At 42.5% G+C, this 16,003-nt stretch overlaps 3 protein-coding genes across 3 annotated transcripts; 2 read left to right on the top strand and 1 right to left on the bottom strand.

Moving 5' to 3' along the window:
* Positions 1 to 1,497: 1,497 nt before the first annotated feature.
* Positions 1,498 to 3,541, bottom strand: LOC138943066 (uncharacterized). The gene is made up of 3 exons (XM_070313584.1): positions 2,885 to 3,541; positions 1,842 to 2,384; positions 1,498 to 1,536 (listed from the first exon to the last, which is right to left on the bottom strand). The coding sequence occupies exons 1-3, from the start codon at positions 3,539 to 3,541 to the stop codon at positions 1,498 to 1,500; spliced, it is 1,239 nt and encodes a 412-aa protein (XP_070169685.1).
* Positions 3,542 to 11,211: 7,670 nt separating this feature from the next.
* On the top strand, positions 11,212 to 13,407 carry LOC138943065 (stromelysin-2-like). Its single transcript, XM_070313582.1, has 2 exons — positions 11,212 to 11,326; positions 12,581 to 13,407. Exons 1-2 carry the CDS (start codon positions 11,212 to 11,214, stop codon positions 13,405 to 13,407), a joined length of 942 nt encoding a protein of 313 aa, XP_070169683.1.
* On the top strand, positions 12,302 to 14,455 carry LOC138943160 (uncharacterized). Its single transcript, XM_070313724.1, has 2 exons — positions 12,302 to 13,707; positions 13,784 to 14,455. Exons 1-2 carry the CDS (start codon positions 13,586 to 13,588, stop codon positions 14,385 to 14,387), a joined length of 726 nt encoding a protein of 241 aa, XP_070169825.1. The 5' UTR covers positions 12,302 to 13,585; the 3' UTR covers positions 14,388 to 14,455.
* The last annotated feature ends 1,548 nt before the right edge of the window (positions 14,456 to 16,003 follow it).

The raw sequence follows: 16,003 nt of genomic DNA, 5'->3' as shown, positions 1-16,003 counted from the left end.
TACCGCAATGCAGATAGTTACTAAAATTATTAATGCAATAAAAGGCGGACACAAATTTCTGAATCACAGAAAGTTCCAATCCTTTCTCGAAGAGCATAATGCAATTTATAGAGATATACCTTTACATTCCGAAGTTCGATGGCTTAGCGCAGGGAAATGTCTAGAGAAATTCTTTGCAATAAGAAAAGAAATCTTCCTTTTCTTGCAAGAAATGTCTATAAATTATGACGAATTTAAATCCTTTTTCGAAGATCTAGATTTTCTTTCTGAGTTAGCTGTTATTACAGATTTAACTTCCCATTTAAATAATTTAAATTTGAAGCTGCAAAAGGCCAACCAAACGATATCAGACTTAGTTAGTCATATCGACTCATTCCGTAGAAAATTACTATTATTTAAAAATCATTTAGAAAAAAATAATTTTTATTTTTATCCATCTTGCCAAATTCTTTTCGAAGAATACGGCAAAGATTGTAATTTTCAGAAACAACTTCATTTAATTAATTCTTTAATAACCCAGTTTGATATGCAGTTTAATGATTTCGAATTGCTTAGAAAAGATCTAATTCTTTTTGAGAATCCTCTTCTTGTTCCAATTGAAGAACAAAATATAGAACTTCAGGCAGAACTTTGCGATTTGCAAAATGATCTGTCTCTTAAACCGCGGCCAGAAAAAAGTGTTGAATTCTTTAAGATTTTAGATTCATCAAAGTATCCCGAACTTATAAAATTTGGTCTTCGAATTTTTTCTATGTTCCGTTCTACGTATTTATGTGAATGTTCTTTTTCAAAATTAAAATATACGAAAACAGATAAACGTTGTTGTTTGAGCGATACATCATTATTTTCTTTGATGCGCTTTAGTTCATCTAATATTCCCGTAGATATTTTATCCCTTGTAAATTCACATAAACGGCTTAGAAAATCAAATTGATGTTTACGCGATTGTTCTCTTCTTTTTTTCTTTTATTTTTTTTATCTTTAGTATAATTTTTCCATATATATATGTACGCGAACGGATTATTCTTCTTTAGTGGAATAGGCCTACTGGAGAAACCACTTAAAAAAAAACGCATTAACAATAGTACCTCATGGGTGATGTGGAAATCTATTGTCTCGTAATTATAATTATATTGCAATCGTTCTATATTATAATTATTTATTACGAGTATATTTTGTGACATTATCGATAATATGATTTTAATGTACGCGAAAATAAATTACATATATTTTAACGTTATAAATTGATATAATTCTAAATCGGGTTAAGAGAAAGCTTTGAATAAAGTATCACAAAAGTATGTAAATTATATAAACGGAATATATAATATATTGATTTAATTATTTAATAAGTCTTATCGTTATATTTAGGGCTAAGGCATTTAGACATTTTTACATGCGGACACTCCTGAGACGTAGCGTCGCGCTCCTTAGTTACGCGTATCTGGCGACTCGTTGCTAACGCGCGAGCGAGGAGTGGGGGGCAGTAGGCGTAAGCTACAGAATCGGGCCGAAATGTGCAAGTAAATCCCAGCACTGTTTTATAATTATACGATTATTTTAGTTTTAACATGTCTACAATTTTTTCTAAGATTTTTTTGTTTTTGGTAACATGAGATTTAATATTGAATCAGAAATTAAACTAATAAAAAATAATTAAAATGTCATTAATTGTATTTTATGTATAATATGTATAATATGTATAATATGTATAATATGTAGTTTTATTTAATAAAAATACATTTTTATCATAATACAGCTGTTTTATTTATCCAAGAATTGTGCGATTCGTCCATTCCTAACCATTTCACGTAAATCTTGTCACCCTTTCGACGCAGCACCTTTTCTACGAGATACACGTCGGGATCGCCAACGCGCAGCAATTCGTGCTCGTAGAATCCTCCAGCGATCGGCTCGCCGCGCGAATCCTTTAACAGATACATTACGGGATTAGTCCGTTGTATCTTAGTTATTCGAAAAATCTCTGTAGTCCAGTTGGGTGTGAAGCCTTTCTCGAAAATCGTCTTAAATTTACTGATGCGTACCGAATCGGCTACTTTGAATTTCGCCGGAGCCGCGATTTTTATATTGCTGTATACAGTATTTAAAAGTTTATCAGCAATTTTTGGAGTTACGTCGACAGGTCTCATATTTATAGTGCGATGTTTTCGCGTGTTATATTCCTCGACGAGTCGTGGTAACTCGTCGATCCACTTGTACGTTCCGTTTAGCGTGAAGTACTTCCATATAGAATTTTTGAGCGTACGATTGAATCGTTCGACTATCGACGCTTTCATCACCGAATATGTCGAATAATGATTTACTCCGTGCTTCTTCGCGAAATTTCGCATATCGGCATTGTAAAATTCTTTTCCTTTATCGGTCTGTAGATTTTTCGGACACCTCTTAGAGTCTCGTATTATTTTAGATAACGCTCGAGTAACCTCGTTCGCGCTTTTGCTCTTAAGCGGTACAGCCCATGCGTATTTGCTTAATACGTCGATAACGGTGAGTATGTAGTTGTGGCCTTTGTTGAGTCTCGCGTAAGGACGCATCTCGACCACATCCGCTTGCCATAGGTCGTCGTACCCGCGCACCGCAACGCGACGACGCGAGAAGTTTCTTCTCGCGGGCGCGTGCAATTCCTCGACTAGTCTTCGTTTTTTAACACTCATAATTCTTTTTTCTTTTTCTCGAGAATAACGTTGAATTGAATCTCTCTTTCGAGTGGTTCGCCGCTCCCGCTAATCTCTCTTTCGAGCGGATCGTCGCTCCCGCTAATCTCTCTTTCGAGCGGTTCGCCGCTCCCGCTAATCTTTGCCAGTTCTCTCACTCTTCTCGATAGCTCGTCCGCGTCTCTCTTCAATCGTGACGTTGAATTTACCAATTCTCGTATCTTCGTCTCGGATTTCACCGCGGAATTCGCTGCGATACGCGATTTTTGACTTAGTTCCCGTATTGCTTTACCTTGATTGAACATTACTTTATGATCGTTCGCGTTTCTCGTCGAGGACTCCGCCGCGTTGAGCGATATAGTTTTTTTCGCGACTTCGATTTGATCGCTTAAACTTTTGATTCGTTTATCTAAAACATCGATCCGTTTATCTAGAGCGTTAGCGCTCGTTTCTATTCTCGAAATGGAATTTTCCACAGCGTCTATTCGTTTACTTAGAACATCATCGCGCGTTTTTATCTCGGAAACGAAACTCTCCGCGACGTCTATTCGTTTACCTAAAGCGCTATCGAGCTGAGCGAGTCTCGTGAACAGTAGAATGACGCCTTGCCCCGCCTCGTTCGCGTCTTTTCTCAATTGCGATGTGATTCCCTCGACGTAGCTTTTGCTTGTCGCATCGGCGTCCTCCTCAGGTTGAGCCAAGCGTTTTATCTTACGCTCTCTCGCGTCGTATTCGATGGAAGAGCTTAGACACAGCGCGTTATCGCGCACGTAATTTCGCAGAGACTCGATAGCCGGACGTAGTCTTCCGGTTCTCGCGTCGTAGCCTCGATTTTTTAAAGGCGAGCCAAATTTGCTCACGGACATCGCGAATTCCGCGTACGACTGCGACGGTCATCCACGCGACAGTTCGATTTATACGATCGCTCCTGTTTCGCGAAGCTCCTCGATTATCGATAGAATCTCGTTTTCGTGAGCGTTGTTGCCAGCTCGACGCGAAGCGTCTAACAATCGCAGACGATCCACTAACTCGTTCGGATCGTCCCAATGGACGTAATCGATTTTATTGTTCGTGACACGCATAGTCGACGTTACGCGACCCGCGCCTGTTTTTTTCGCGCCGCTGCTATGAATAAGCGGAGCGATAATGAATTTGTATTTGTATCCTTTATTTCCTAAAACAGATTTTTTAGCGTCATGATCACGTCTATGAGCGTTCGTTGTTAACAATATACTTCTGTATGTTAATTTATCTTTTTCTGTATATATGAGACTATTAGGAATTTTCATAAAAATTAATTCGTATAAACCGGGAGTACCGATATATTTAATCTCATCTATAAATATGGAATCATTCGCGTCTACGTCAAATCGCTTATCGCCGAGCATCGCACTTTTCTCGCCGATGTAAACTCCGTAAACGTGATCAATCTCGTTCGGCGCTTCTCCGCCGAGAAGAGTTCCCATATATTTTCGCCCTAACGGTCCTAGTCGACCGTGCGATATTTCGCGATCTTGAGAAATTCGCGAAATTTGTCTAACGGGTATTTCGGGCATCGAGGGCGATTCGAGACTCTCGGATTCGAACGTTTCATATTCTTCGGTTTCGTTTCGCGCGAATGGATCTCTTTCGACGGAGGACTCGTTTAATGGAGTAGAAACGGCGTTCAATCGTCGTCGAGCGCGTATTCGTTTCGCTTTAGGTTTTTTCCAAACGGGAGTTAGTGCTTCGTCTTTCCATTTTTCCTCGACGCTCGTCGAGGGTGAAACGTCGATCGCGTCTTGTTTTATCATTTCGCGCTTAATTTCGTTTCGCTCTATCTCGTCTCGCTCGGCGCGATCAGCGATGCGCCGCAGCGGTTCGACGATCGGTTTGAAACGACTCTCTATCGCGATCTCGCTTTCCATTTTTCCGGTCTTCAATGCTCTGTTTTTTACGAATCGATGCGCGCGTTTTAGCTATCTCTTTTGCTGTCTTTTCGCGTTCACCGATATTCGTCGAGGCCATTGCAACTTCTTCTAACTCGCGAGAGAGCGATCGACGCGTTCGACGTATTCGCGACAACTGATCGCTCTACGGTACAATGAAGTCGTTAAATCCTCGTCTGTATCTACCAGCGCGGAGCGCGCTATCTTTGTCGATCACTAAGAAACCATATTTATATCGCCAACACGCGCGACATAGCGCGTGAAAATTCTCGTACGACATATCCGTGTTCACGTGATCGTTGTATGCGTGACGTAAATTAGTACCATCCTGTTTAAAAAGAATTAACAGATTAGCGTTATCTCGAATCAAATGCTTCGGTATTTTAGCATACGTTTGGCACAGATAGAAGCAATCGACGTTCGAGTGTCGACCCATAGCGAAATATTCTCTGATAGTATTTTGTTTGTCGCACGCTACATCGTCGAACACGAATATCGAATTCGGGAGAGCTTCGCTAGGTGAAATAACGTCAAAGTTATTAGAAAATGTGAAATAACCTATATCTTCCATCGGTGTTAATAAATTTTCTAAATATTGATATTTAGGCTGCTGCAATGACTTTGAGTAAACATAAACGTTCTCAAAGCGTACGCCATGCGGACTCTCCAACAAACTTATTAATGCGTTTGTTTTGCCGCAACTAGAAGGCCCGCAAATGACGCAGCGAATAGCAGGTAATAGACGACCGTGTCTACGCGTTTCTTTCGACGGTCGCGTTTTATTGTCGAGGTTCGTCACCTTTATCGCGATCGGTTGCCGCACGAAACGCATTCCTCTTGCTACGCGCGTGCGCGGTACACTCGCGTGAGGCAGGGCGAGACCTTTTTATTTATATACGAATAGATCGCCATCAATCGCGCAGTAACGAATTGCGCGCGGTGAATCGAGATGTTTATCTTACTAATAGATGGCGACGATATTCTCGATTTCACCACCGATCAATTGCGGTATATTCCGAAAATAATTTTACTAAAGCATTTCGGTCGCTACGTAGAACGATTGTGGGAGAAACTGCCTGAATATATAAAAGTGGATCCGGAGGTGCGGCACTACCGTCGATGTCTAGAGCATTATAATCGCCCTTGGCAACGAACACACATCGACGGTCCGGCGCCGCTTATTAAAGATTGCGGCGAATGCAATTCGCGAAACAGCAGTACGGTGTGAGTCATGGCGCTGGCTTGTTGAATAGAGCAATAAACGCGCTCCCTTTCGAACTACATATACCTGGATATCAATTTTGCGGGCCGGGTACTCGTCTTGCGAAACGACTCGCGCGAGGCGATCGAGGTGTCAATCCTCTGGACGCGGCCTGCCGCGAGCACGATATCGCGTACTCGCGGAGCGGCGAGCTCGCTGATCGACACGTCGCTGACCACGCGCTCTCCAAAAGAGCGCGCGAACGCGTCGCGGCTAAAGACTCGACTCTCGGCGAGAGAGCCGCCGCGGCGGCTGTATGGATGGCTATGAAATCGAAGACAAAACTTGGAATGGGTACAACGAAAATCAAGAGAAAAAAGAACAAAAGGAGAATAATCGCTACGAGAAAAAGAACGCTTCCGCGGCTATAGCGAAACGCGGCGGCTTTTTACCCCTGCTACCGTTATTGGGAGTTCTCGGTTCTTTGGCCGGAGGAGCGGCGGGAATCGCGAAAGCGGTGAACGATCGCAAAGCAGCGCGACGACAACTGGAAGAGTTGCAGCGCCACGATCGCGCGATGGAAGGTCGCGGTTTATTTCTCGCGCCGTACAAACGTGGGAGTGGCGTATCCTCAACGAGAAGAAGAGCTAAAAAAAAACTTCGCGTAAACAGACGCTAGAGATCCTCCCAACCGTCGGAGCAACGACGAACGAACAATTAAATCGCGCGGCGATACTCTCGCGCGTACCTCACTTTAGAGGTGTGTTTATGCGCAACGCGCTTCCGTCGCAAGCGCGCCGCGATGAGAGCGGCATTGTGAATTTAGACGACGCATCCGGACCGGGTACTCATTGGGTGGCGTACGCGAAAAAAGGGGACGACGCGATTTACTACGACGGTTTCGACGATCTTCGTCCTCCGCGCGAACTCGCGCGTTATCTCGGGCGCGACGCGAACATTCGATACAATCGTCGCTCCGAGCAGACGCGCGATCAGAATATTTGCGGACAATTGAGTCTTCGATTTCCCCGAGAAGTCGATTGGAGGAATCGTCGACTATAATATCAACCGTTATTCGTCAATCGAACGCAGTTCGATCGCTCTCGCCGATCATGTCGCTGACTCTCACTCTTTCCGGACGAAGCAGTATTCTCGCGGCGAGTTATTTTCCGCCTCTCGATTTAAACGACGACGATTACGAATTAGGTTTAACCAATTTTGAAACTTATAATACGATACCGAATATAAATTCCACGAATAATAAATTTTACTTCGATAATAATGACGAGATTATCGCGATTCCAGTAGGATCTTACGAATTAAGCGCTATAAACGCGTATCTAAGAGCGGCGATTCGTCATAAACGACGAGCGAGAGAGGAGGAACGAGAACGCGAAAATGAAAAACCGGAAACGAACGATGACGATTACATATACGATGTTGATGACGATTATTTCGAAGACAATGAGAATGGCGATAAAAGTGAAAATTCTATAACGCTTCGCGGTAACGATAACACTATGAGAAGCGAAATTAAATGCGCATATCGAGTAAATTTCACAAAACCCGATAATATCGGTTCGCTCCTGGGTTTCTCGTCTCGTGTATTACAACCGAATAAATGGTATGCATCCGATAAACCAATAAATATTATGACCATTAACCTTATTCGAATAGAGTGCAACGTTACAACAGGAGCGTATCATAACGACAAATCCGCGCATACTATACACGAATTCGCGCCTAACGTTCCACCCGGATATAAAGTGTCGGAGATTCCAACGCAGATCATTTAAATTCCAACTTCCGATCATCGCACGGACCATTACCGATATAAACGTGCGTGTTGTGGACCAAAACGGAAAATTGATCGATTTTCGCGGCGAAGAAATTACGATTCGTCTACACGTGCGACGAAAACGGTAGAGAAGCGCGCGATGCTCGTAGTGAACGGATCGAACGCGAGAAACGCACCTATTATCGCTGTCGCGTCACCTCTAAACGTGGAAAAGAGAAGAAAAAAGGGAGGAAGACTAACCGCCGCCAACGAGACTTTTCTGCGCTCTTTGGGTTTTGTCGTGCCGAGAACCGCTTCTTCGTAAAAAGCGGAATGTGCGACATTCTAAGTATCAGTGGGGAGCCGATCTTCGACGATCGCATCGTCAAGATCGAAACTCACACGTACAACCCTTACGCCAATACTACGTTCGGAAATAGCGATGAGATACGAATTCCTATACAACAGCAAGATTTGTATACGTTACCTTGCGACAGTTTTCTCTACGTTGAGGGCAGACTCGAGTCGAAGAAAGCATCGAGCGCGCAAGAGGAAATCGCATCGGTAACGAGATTAGTAAACAATTGCGCAGCGTTTATGTTCGAGGAAATTCGCTACGAGCTCGATGGCGTAGAGATCGATCGAAACAGAAACGTTGGAATAACGAGTACGATTAAGAATTACGCGTCGCTGACGGTCGAGAGAAGCAAAATATTAAAAAACGCTGGATGGGACTTATTAGCGACAACTCATTCGTCAATCGGTGATTTTAATTTTTGCGTACCTCTTAACGTGCTATTAGGTTTTTGCGAAGATTACAAGCGCGTTGTGATCAACGCGCGACACGAGCTTATTTTAATACGAGCGCGCAACGATAACAATTGCGTTATATCGCGCGAAACGCAAGAACCTAAAATCGTTTTGTTAAAAATACAATGGCGAATGCCTCATATAGTATTGAATGATGTTAATAAATTAAGATTATTGCGCACGTTAGATAGTGGACGATACTTGAGCGTCGCTTTTCGCTCATGGGATCTCTACAAGTTTCCGCTTCTACAGAGCACGACCAAACACTCGTGGGCCGTCAAAGCGGCGACACAACTCGAGAAACCGCGATACGTTATCTTCGCGCTACAATCTGGAAAGAAGAACGTTCTGTCCGAGGAGCCTTCTTTATTCGACGATTGTAAACTAACTAATGTCAAACTGTATCTTAATTCCGATTTTTATCCTTACGATGACATGAATTTAGATTTCGATAAACATAAAATCGCCGTGTTATACGATATGTATTCGAAATTTCGAAAAACGTACTACGGATGCGAAAACGACGAAACGCTCTTAAATCTAGATAAATTTTTAATTCACGGCCCACTCGTAGTCATCGACTGTTCTCGACAGAACGAGTCGATTAAAAGCGCCACTGTGGACGTTCGCATAGAGTTCGACTGCAAGGAAAACATCCCCTCTAACACCATAGCTTACTGTCTTATTATTCACGATCGAGTGGTAGAATACAATCCGCTCACTAACGTCGTGCGCAGAATCGTGTAAGCGCAACGATACTCGAAAAAATATGGAGACAGAATAAAACGCTTAGAAAAATCTAGAAAGAAACACTTCGAGTATCGCTAACAACGACGATGGACGCACCGATCTTTGTCGATCTTCAAGGTTTCGTAGTTAACGAAAAATTCGTCGCGAAAGAAGTAGCCGTGTTAAGAAATGGTGTAGAATTGACGCATCACATCTTTCGCTCGCCGATGTCGTGGGATTTGCTCACGAGAGCGGAAAAATCGCGAGCGTGTTGGTTGATATCGAATCATCATCAGCTAAAGTGGAACGATGGACACACAAATTATGGGTCGATGAAAAAACTCGTTCGAGATGCCATATGTCGAGGATCTAGCCCTGATTCGACGGTGCAGATCTATGTCAAAGGTCACGAGAAGAAGAAGTGGTTGATCGAGATCTTAGGAAACGTCGCCGACGATCGCGACATAGCCGTTTCTGTCGAGACTATCGACGCCGATTACGAAGACATCGAACGTCTGGAGACTCTGAACGCTTCGCGGGCCTTTCATTGCGGATATCACGCGAAAAATTGCGCGTTAGAAAACGCGTGTAAACTGCACGATTGGTGGTTTGAGCGGCGCGATCGTTTGCGCAATATGCGCGATTGATTTTATATTATATAAATTTAAGTTATATATAATGTATCAAATTAATTATATATTTTAAATTTTATATATAATTATAATGTATTGAGTCAATTATATAATCTATAAGTTTAATCATGAATATGTTATATTGTTGCAAAATATACGTTACACAAACGAACCGCGTTTTTTCTTTATCGCGGTCACATCCTTTATCGCGGTCGCGTAACAAACTTAATTATAGAGATTTTAAATCTATTCATAAGTATTTCATTTCACATTTAAACTACATTTTTTATATATCAAATCTCAAAAATTAAATCTAACAAAATCTTAATTTATAACTGTCCATAGATATTACTTTATCGCGGTTGCATAATAAACTTAATTATAGAGATTTTAAATCTATTTAAATCTATTTAAATCTATTTAAATATACTATTTAAATATATTTAATGCGGACACAGATGGTTATTACGAGAAGCGCGAGAACGAGAGGATACGGAAGAAGAAAAGAAAAGCGTAAAGAATCAACGTTTCGCTTAACGTATAACATTTATTCATAAAAATTATATCTTACAAATGCGCTTTATTAATGCGTAAAATTACTCCGTGTCGAACGGTTGCGATTCGGGCTCATAGTTCGCCAATCGTACATTCGCCCGCGATTTACCCTCGTTGACCGTCGCCGGTTCGGCCTCGTTCTCCATTGATCGTAATTCGAGTTCGCCGATCGGTCGCGATTCGGGCTCCTCATCGATCTGTGATGCGACGACTCGCCTAACTTCGGGAACGGCGAAATCGCGCTCGCCGCGTCGACGAGCGTCGCGCAATGCGCTATGAACGCTTTGCGCTTGTGCGAGCATAGTTCTCGTTCTATTTATTAAATCATAGAGCGATTCTCGCGCTGTTTTTACACAGCTCTCTATTTCTTGTCTAAAATACAAAAGTAAAAATTAGTAAAAGTAAAAATTAATAAAATTTATTATAATTTATTATAATTTATTATAATTTCGATTAGATACTTACATTAAACGTGCGATATCTACGTCTTCGTTTAACTGAAAGGCGAGTCTAAACGAATCCGGACTATTTTCAATAACACCTTGCGCTTCCACACGCAAATCCGTGGCGAGGTCTCCCAGAACATAGGACTTTATCGCGATTAAGTCCCCGTTTACATTAATATAATCGGCCGCGTTAATTATCTGTTCGATTCGATCCATATCGAACAGTGCACGACCGATTTTAATTCTCGTCACTTCACGTTCCGTCGTTTCGCGCTTGGTTATCTCGCGAGCGACAATACTTTAACGCTTCTCGAAACGATCTCGCGTTTTATAAAGATCGACGCGCGGGATGTTGCGGTACAATTTATCGATCGCGCCGCATCTTCCTTCCGCGACCGTTCCGTTGCCGGAAGGGAGATATCTCTACTCGCTCATCGAGTGTCCTTTTTAGAGGACAAATGAATAATAAAAATAGAAATAACAAAAAACATCCGTTAGATAATGCGCATTCCGAATACTCTGCGAACAATGAGATCATCATCGCCGGAAAAAAGTATCTAGGGGTATCTAAAGGTATCTCTAATTTATCGTTACCGGAAGGAGATATCTCTAATTTATCATTACCGGAAGGAGATATCTCTAATCGCTCATCGAGTATCCTTCTTAGGAGACAAACGAATAATAAAAATAACAGAAAACATCCGTTAGATAACGCGCATCGTTGAAAGGGATATCTTTAATCGCTCATCGAATGTCCTTCTTAGAGGACAAACGAATAATAAAATGAAAATAACAGAAAACATCCGTTAGATAACGCGTATCGTTGGAAGGGATATCTTTAATCGCTCATCGAATGTCCTTAGAGGACAAATGAACAATAAAATAGAAAAAACAAAAGAGGAACTCGAGCGCGTCCGCTAGATAACGCGTATTCTAAACGCTCGACGTCGAAAGAAACGCATTTCCCTCTCCCTCTCCCCACCCACCCACATTATTCGTCGCCGATAAAAATAGGCGTCTCGCGGGAACGCGCGAATCAATCGCGCTCGGCGTCTCTCAACAGTTTACCGCGTCTTCCCCGCTTCGCGCGATGACTAATACGAGGACGGTTCTCACTCTAGCGACGATACTCGTCGCCACGACGATCGCCGCGCCCTTCGACTCGGAAAGAATCGAGGCGCTTCGTTTTCTGCGCGTATACGGTTTTCTAAAAGACGATGGAGAATCACTGTCGTCCGATAACGCGACATCTCTGCGTCGCGCACTATCGCTGTTTCAAGAATATTATCAATTATCGGGAAACGGCGCGTTAAACGCCGTTACGCTTCACCTTATGCGTAACCCGCGATGCGGTCTCGCAGATATTCCCGATCGCGCGTATAGCCCGATCGCGCGAAAATGGCCGAAGACGCGTCTCGCATGGAATTTTCAGATGGCTAGCGAGGAAATCTCGCGAACGGCCGAAACGGCGTTCGCGTTATGGGCGGCGAACTCATCGCTAATTTTCGCACGCGACCCGTTACACCCCGATATATTAATATCGTATCGAACGGGCGCGCACACTTACGCGAATCGTCGAAACGTCGGTATTTCCCCGGCAGCCTTCGACGGTCCGGGAGGAGCCCTAGCTCACGCATTTTTTCCCTCTGGAACAACCGACTTCACATCGGAGGTTGCACGTGTATCTAAACAAAAATCCTCCCGACACGCATCACCTGCTACAAACGCTAACGCACGAGATCGGCCACGCATTGGGCCTACAGCATAGTATGCGCAATGACTCTATAATGTTCCCGTATATACCCGACATCGAGAATTAATTTCCAGTTAAGCTGAGCATAGAAGACATTCTCGCTATACAGAATCTGTACGGATCTCACGACGACGGAAACTATCCAACGGCGACTCCCGCGACCACCGCGGCGCCCGCGACGACGAGCGTCGCGCCGACCGACCCAGCACGCGCGGATCTCTGCGCATTGCGACGCGTGGACGCCGCGCTAATAATGAATCATCGATTATATATAGCTAATCGCCGCAACATATGGTCGGTCGACATGACCGAGAAACGTTACGGTAGACCCATGACGCTCACGGATTACGCGACGTTTCTACCGGCGAATTTCACGCGTCTATCCGCCGCGTATCGAAGACCCTCGGGCGATCTCGCGCTATTCGCGATCGATTCGATCTACCTCGCGGAATATCCCAGTCTTAAACTAAAATCGGGCTGGCCGAGATATCTCCACGATATCGGACTTCCCCGAAACGTTAAAATCAACGCGGCGATAAATACGCACACAGGACGAACCTACGCTACATACGACGATGATAAAGTCGCGGAAATCGACGAGTGTCACATGATAGTCATTAGACACGCTCCATTAAAAGATATATTTCCCGGAATTCTGTCCGCGATAACGTCGGCCTTCCGATACATCGATGGTAATCTATATTTCTTCGCCAAACGTCAGTTCTACGCCTTCAACGAATTTACAAATACCGTAACCTCGGCGGGTCCTTTCGATCTACACGCCCTCGGCATCGAGTGTCCTACGGATGGACTGCTAAGGCAATTGCGCGATCTCCTTAGTCGCGTCTATCGTCTCAGCGACACGATCGAGAAAGAGAGAATCGACGATGAGAACGACTAGAGCGACCCTACCGTTATTTTTTAAAAATAGAATATATAAGAGAAAACGCGCGAAAGGGGAAGAAGCGATCTCTACGCGAGTATATAAAGACCGTCCATCCATTAAGCGCTTCATTATTGACGGAGAACACCGAAGCTAACGCGCGAAAAAGAACAAACGAGAAAGAACGAGAGCGACGATGTACGCGACAATGGGGGGACAACCGCAGCAGCAACACTCATTCGACGATCGATCGAGACTAACCGAACGATACCGCGAAGATAGCGCGGAATACGCTAAAAAAGCTAAAATGGACAATGGGTAAGACTATCGAACATTTATTCGAACTAATAATTCGCTAACACCGTTTCTCTCATCGCTCATATCTATTTTTTAGACGAGATCGCGATCGAACGCCAAGACACGACGCGGACGTCTCGATCGCGCGACCGCTCAGAATCTTAGGAAGACGCTATCCATTGACCAAAACCGCATATAAACATCTGGAAATTAGCGTTAACGTCAGCCGACCCTCTTTCGTAGAAATCGTCCTCGGAGATTGTCACGGCAAAGAGATCTCGCTAACGCCGGATACGTGGAAGGAACTGCTCGATCTACGACCCGCGCTCCTGTCGCACTTTCGCTCCGACGAGCGCGACGAAGCGCGCCCGACGCCAATACACATCGGACAGTTGACGCTACGATTCGGCAAACTCAACAATCTCCGAATACTTCGTCTCGAAACGCCTAAAATTCGCCTAGCCATATCGAAGAACACCGTCGTAAATATATTAAATCTGGAACTTTGCGTCAACCGCATCGTTGCATCTTTAAGCGGTTTAACCGCGCGCGTGGACAACAAGCTAAATCGTTTCCTCGACATCGCGGCAGGCGCTCGCGATAAGGCGCTTATTCCCGCGATGATACGCGAGAGCGATAACTTCGACCGCAACGATATAATCGATTGCGAACTGCAGGCTCTGCTCTTCGGAGAATCGTGATACGCTCACTCGCGTACTCGTATCATCGTATTATTAATATATTAAAAAATTTGTAAAAAAACAATAAAAACACCTCTCCTCTTTCGCTAGAACGACGATATCTCTTTATTTCACGACCTTTCGAAGATTCGCCATCTCGCTAAAGCGACAAGCACGCTCGCGCTAACGCGCGCCTCGAGAAGAGGAGAGCGATGAGGGACGCCCCTCCGTCCGCTCGACCGCCCACCGACGATCCCCCGCCCCCTCGACGCCCGCTCGCGGATCGCGCGCTAGAAGCGGCGCGCCCCCCTAAAGAATCGCGACGGCGGATCGCGCGCTAGAAGCGGCGCGCCCCCTAAAAAATCGCGACGGCGGATCGCGCGCTAGAAGCGCGAGTCGCGTCAAGGTCGCGAATCGGGAGGAACCGCCACCCCCGAGCGCCATCTCTCGAGCGCTCTCGGCGACTCGTACCCACCGCTTCCCCCGGCCGCGCTTCACCTCTCACCCTACTTACCCCCCCATGCACCCGCCCAGCCCGCTCTCCATCCCTCGGGCGCCTACAAACTGCTCCGAAACTATCTCTCTCTCTTCCTCCCCAACGATACCCTTTCTCTCACACTCACACAAAACTGAGCCAAAACCGGCCATACTATCCTACTACAATATGTTTTTATTTATACAAATTTTATTAATATAACTTTGAAATGTATAATATAAAATATAAATTATCTCAATACCTATATTATTAATTACTAATATAAATTTTACGTTTACAATTAAACTAAATAATAACAAAACTAAATATATACAAAGAATAAAGCAAAACAAAATAAACATATAATAAAATAATATGTATAATAAATATAATGTATGTTACAAAAATATAATAAATTTTGTTATATAAAACGGAATTAAGAAGTCGCAAGAAAATGTTAAATTGTCGCGCATTTTTGGTCCCTTCATGCATCAAAGTATTTATAAATAATTTGGATTATTAGTCAATACAATATTAGAATATAAGTACAAATTTTAACATTACTCATCTATGCCAGATAACATACAATAAAATATTTATAATAATTATTTGAATATTTTATTTTTTACTATCCCAGACATACACAAAATATTTATAAAATATGTACCAAATTTATAATAATTATTTGAATATTTTAAAATATTTATCAAAATATTTTTTTGATTTTAAATTTATTATATATAAATATCATAAAAAGTATAAAAATTTTAAGAAATATTTACAAAATATTATTATATTTATTTTTTACTTACCATAAATATTTATAAAATATTTAGTCTATATTTTAATTATATATCGAATAAGTTTTTATGATTTCTTTTCTTAATATATTAGAATATTTAATATATTAATATATTAGAATATTTAATATATTAATATATTAAATAATATAATAATTAATAATTAAATAAATTAAATAAATAAAATAATAATGAATAATTAAATAAATAAAATAATAATTAATATATTAAACAATAAATATAATAATATTTTGTAAATATTTCTACATGTTTTTATAATACTTTTTATGATATTTATATACAATAAATTTTTATTTGTTAAATTTAAAATCAAAAATATTTATAAAATATTTTGATAAATA

Source organism: Polyergus mexicanus, unplaced genomic scaffold, assembly GCF_030449975.1.
Source record: "Polyergus mexicanus isolate NDT 795.1 unplaced genomic scaffold, iyPolMexi1.0 SCAF_25, whole genome shotgun sequence".
Taxonomy (NCBI): Eukaryota; Metazoa; Arthropoda; class Insecta; order Hymenoptera; family Formicidae; genus Polyergus; species Polyergus mexicanus.
Note: the sequence above shows the minus strand (reverse complement) of the source record. Positions and strands in the feature narration are given on the sequence as shown.

Excerpts from the sequence above, each read along its gene's own strand:
- LOC138943066 (XM_070313584.1), bottom strand. The coding sequence starts at position 3,541 with ATGTCCGTGAGCAAATTTGGCTCGCCTTTAAAAAATCGAGGCTACGAC. Across the intron at positions 2,385-2,884 it reads AGACGAAGATACGAGAATTG|ACCGATAAAGGAAAAGAATT; the intron begins GTAAATTCAACG and ends AAAAATCTACAG. Across the intron at positions 1,537-1,841 it reads ACGTGTATCTCGTAGAAAAG|TGCTGGGATTTACTTGCACA; the intron begins GTGCTGCGTCGA and ends ATTATAAAACAG.
- LOC138943065 (XM_070313582.1), top strand. The coding sequence starts at position 11,212 with ATGAATAATAAAAATAGAAATAACAAAAAACATCCGTTAGATAATGCG. Across the intron at positions 11,327-12,580 it reads GTATCTAGGGGTATCTAAAG|TTAAGCTGAGCATAGAAGAC; the intron begins GTATCTCTAATT and ends ATTAATTTCCAG.
- LOC138943160 (XM_070313724.1), top strand. The coding sequence starts at position 13,586 with ATGTACGCGACAATGGGGGGACAACCGCAGCAGCAACACTCATTCGAC. Across the intron at positions 13,708-13,783 it reads AAAGCTAAAATGGACAATGG|ACGAGATCGCGATCGAACGC; the intron begins GTAAGACTATCG and ends TCTATTTTTTAG.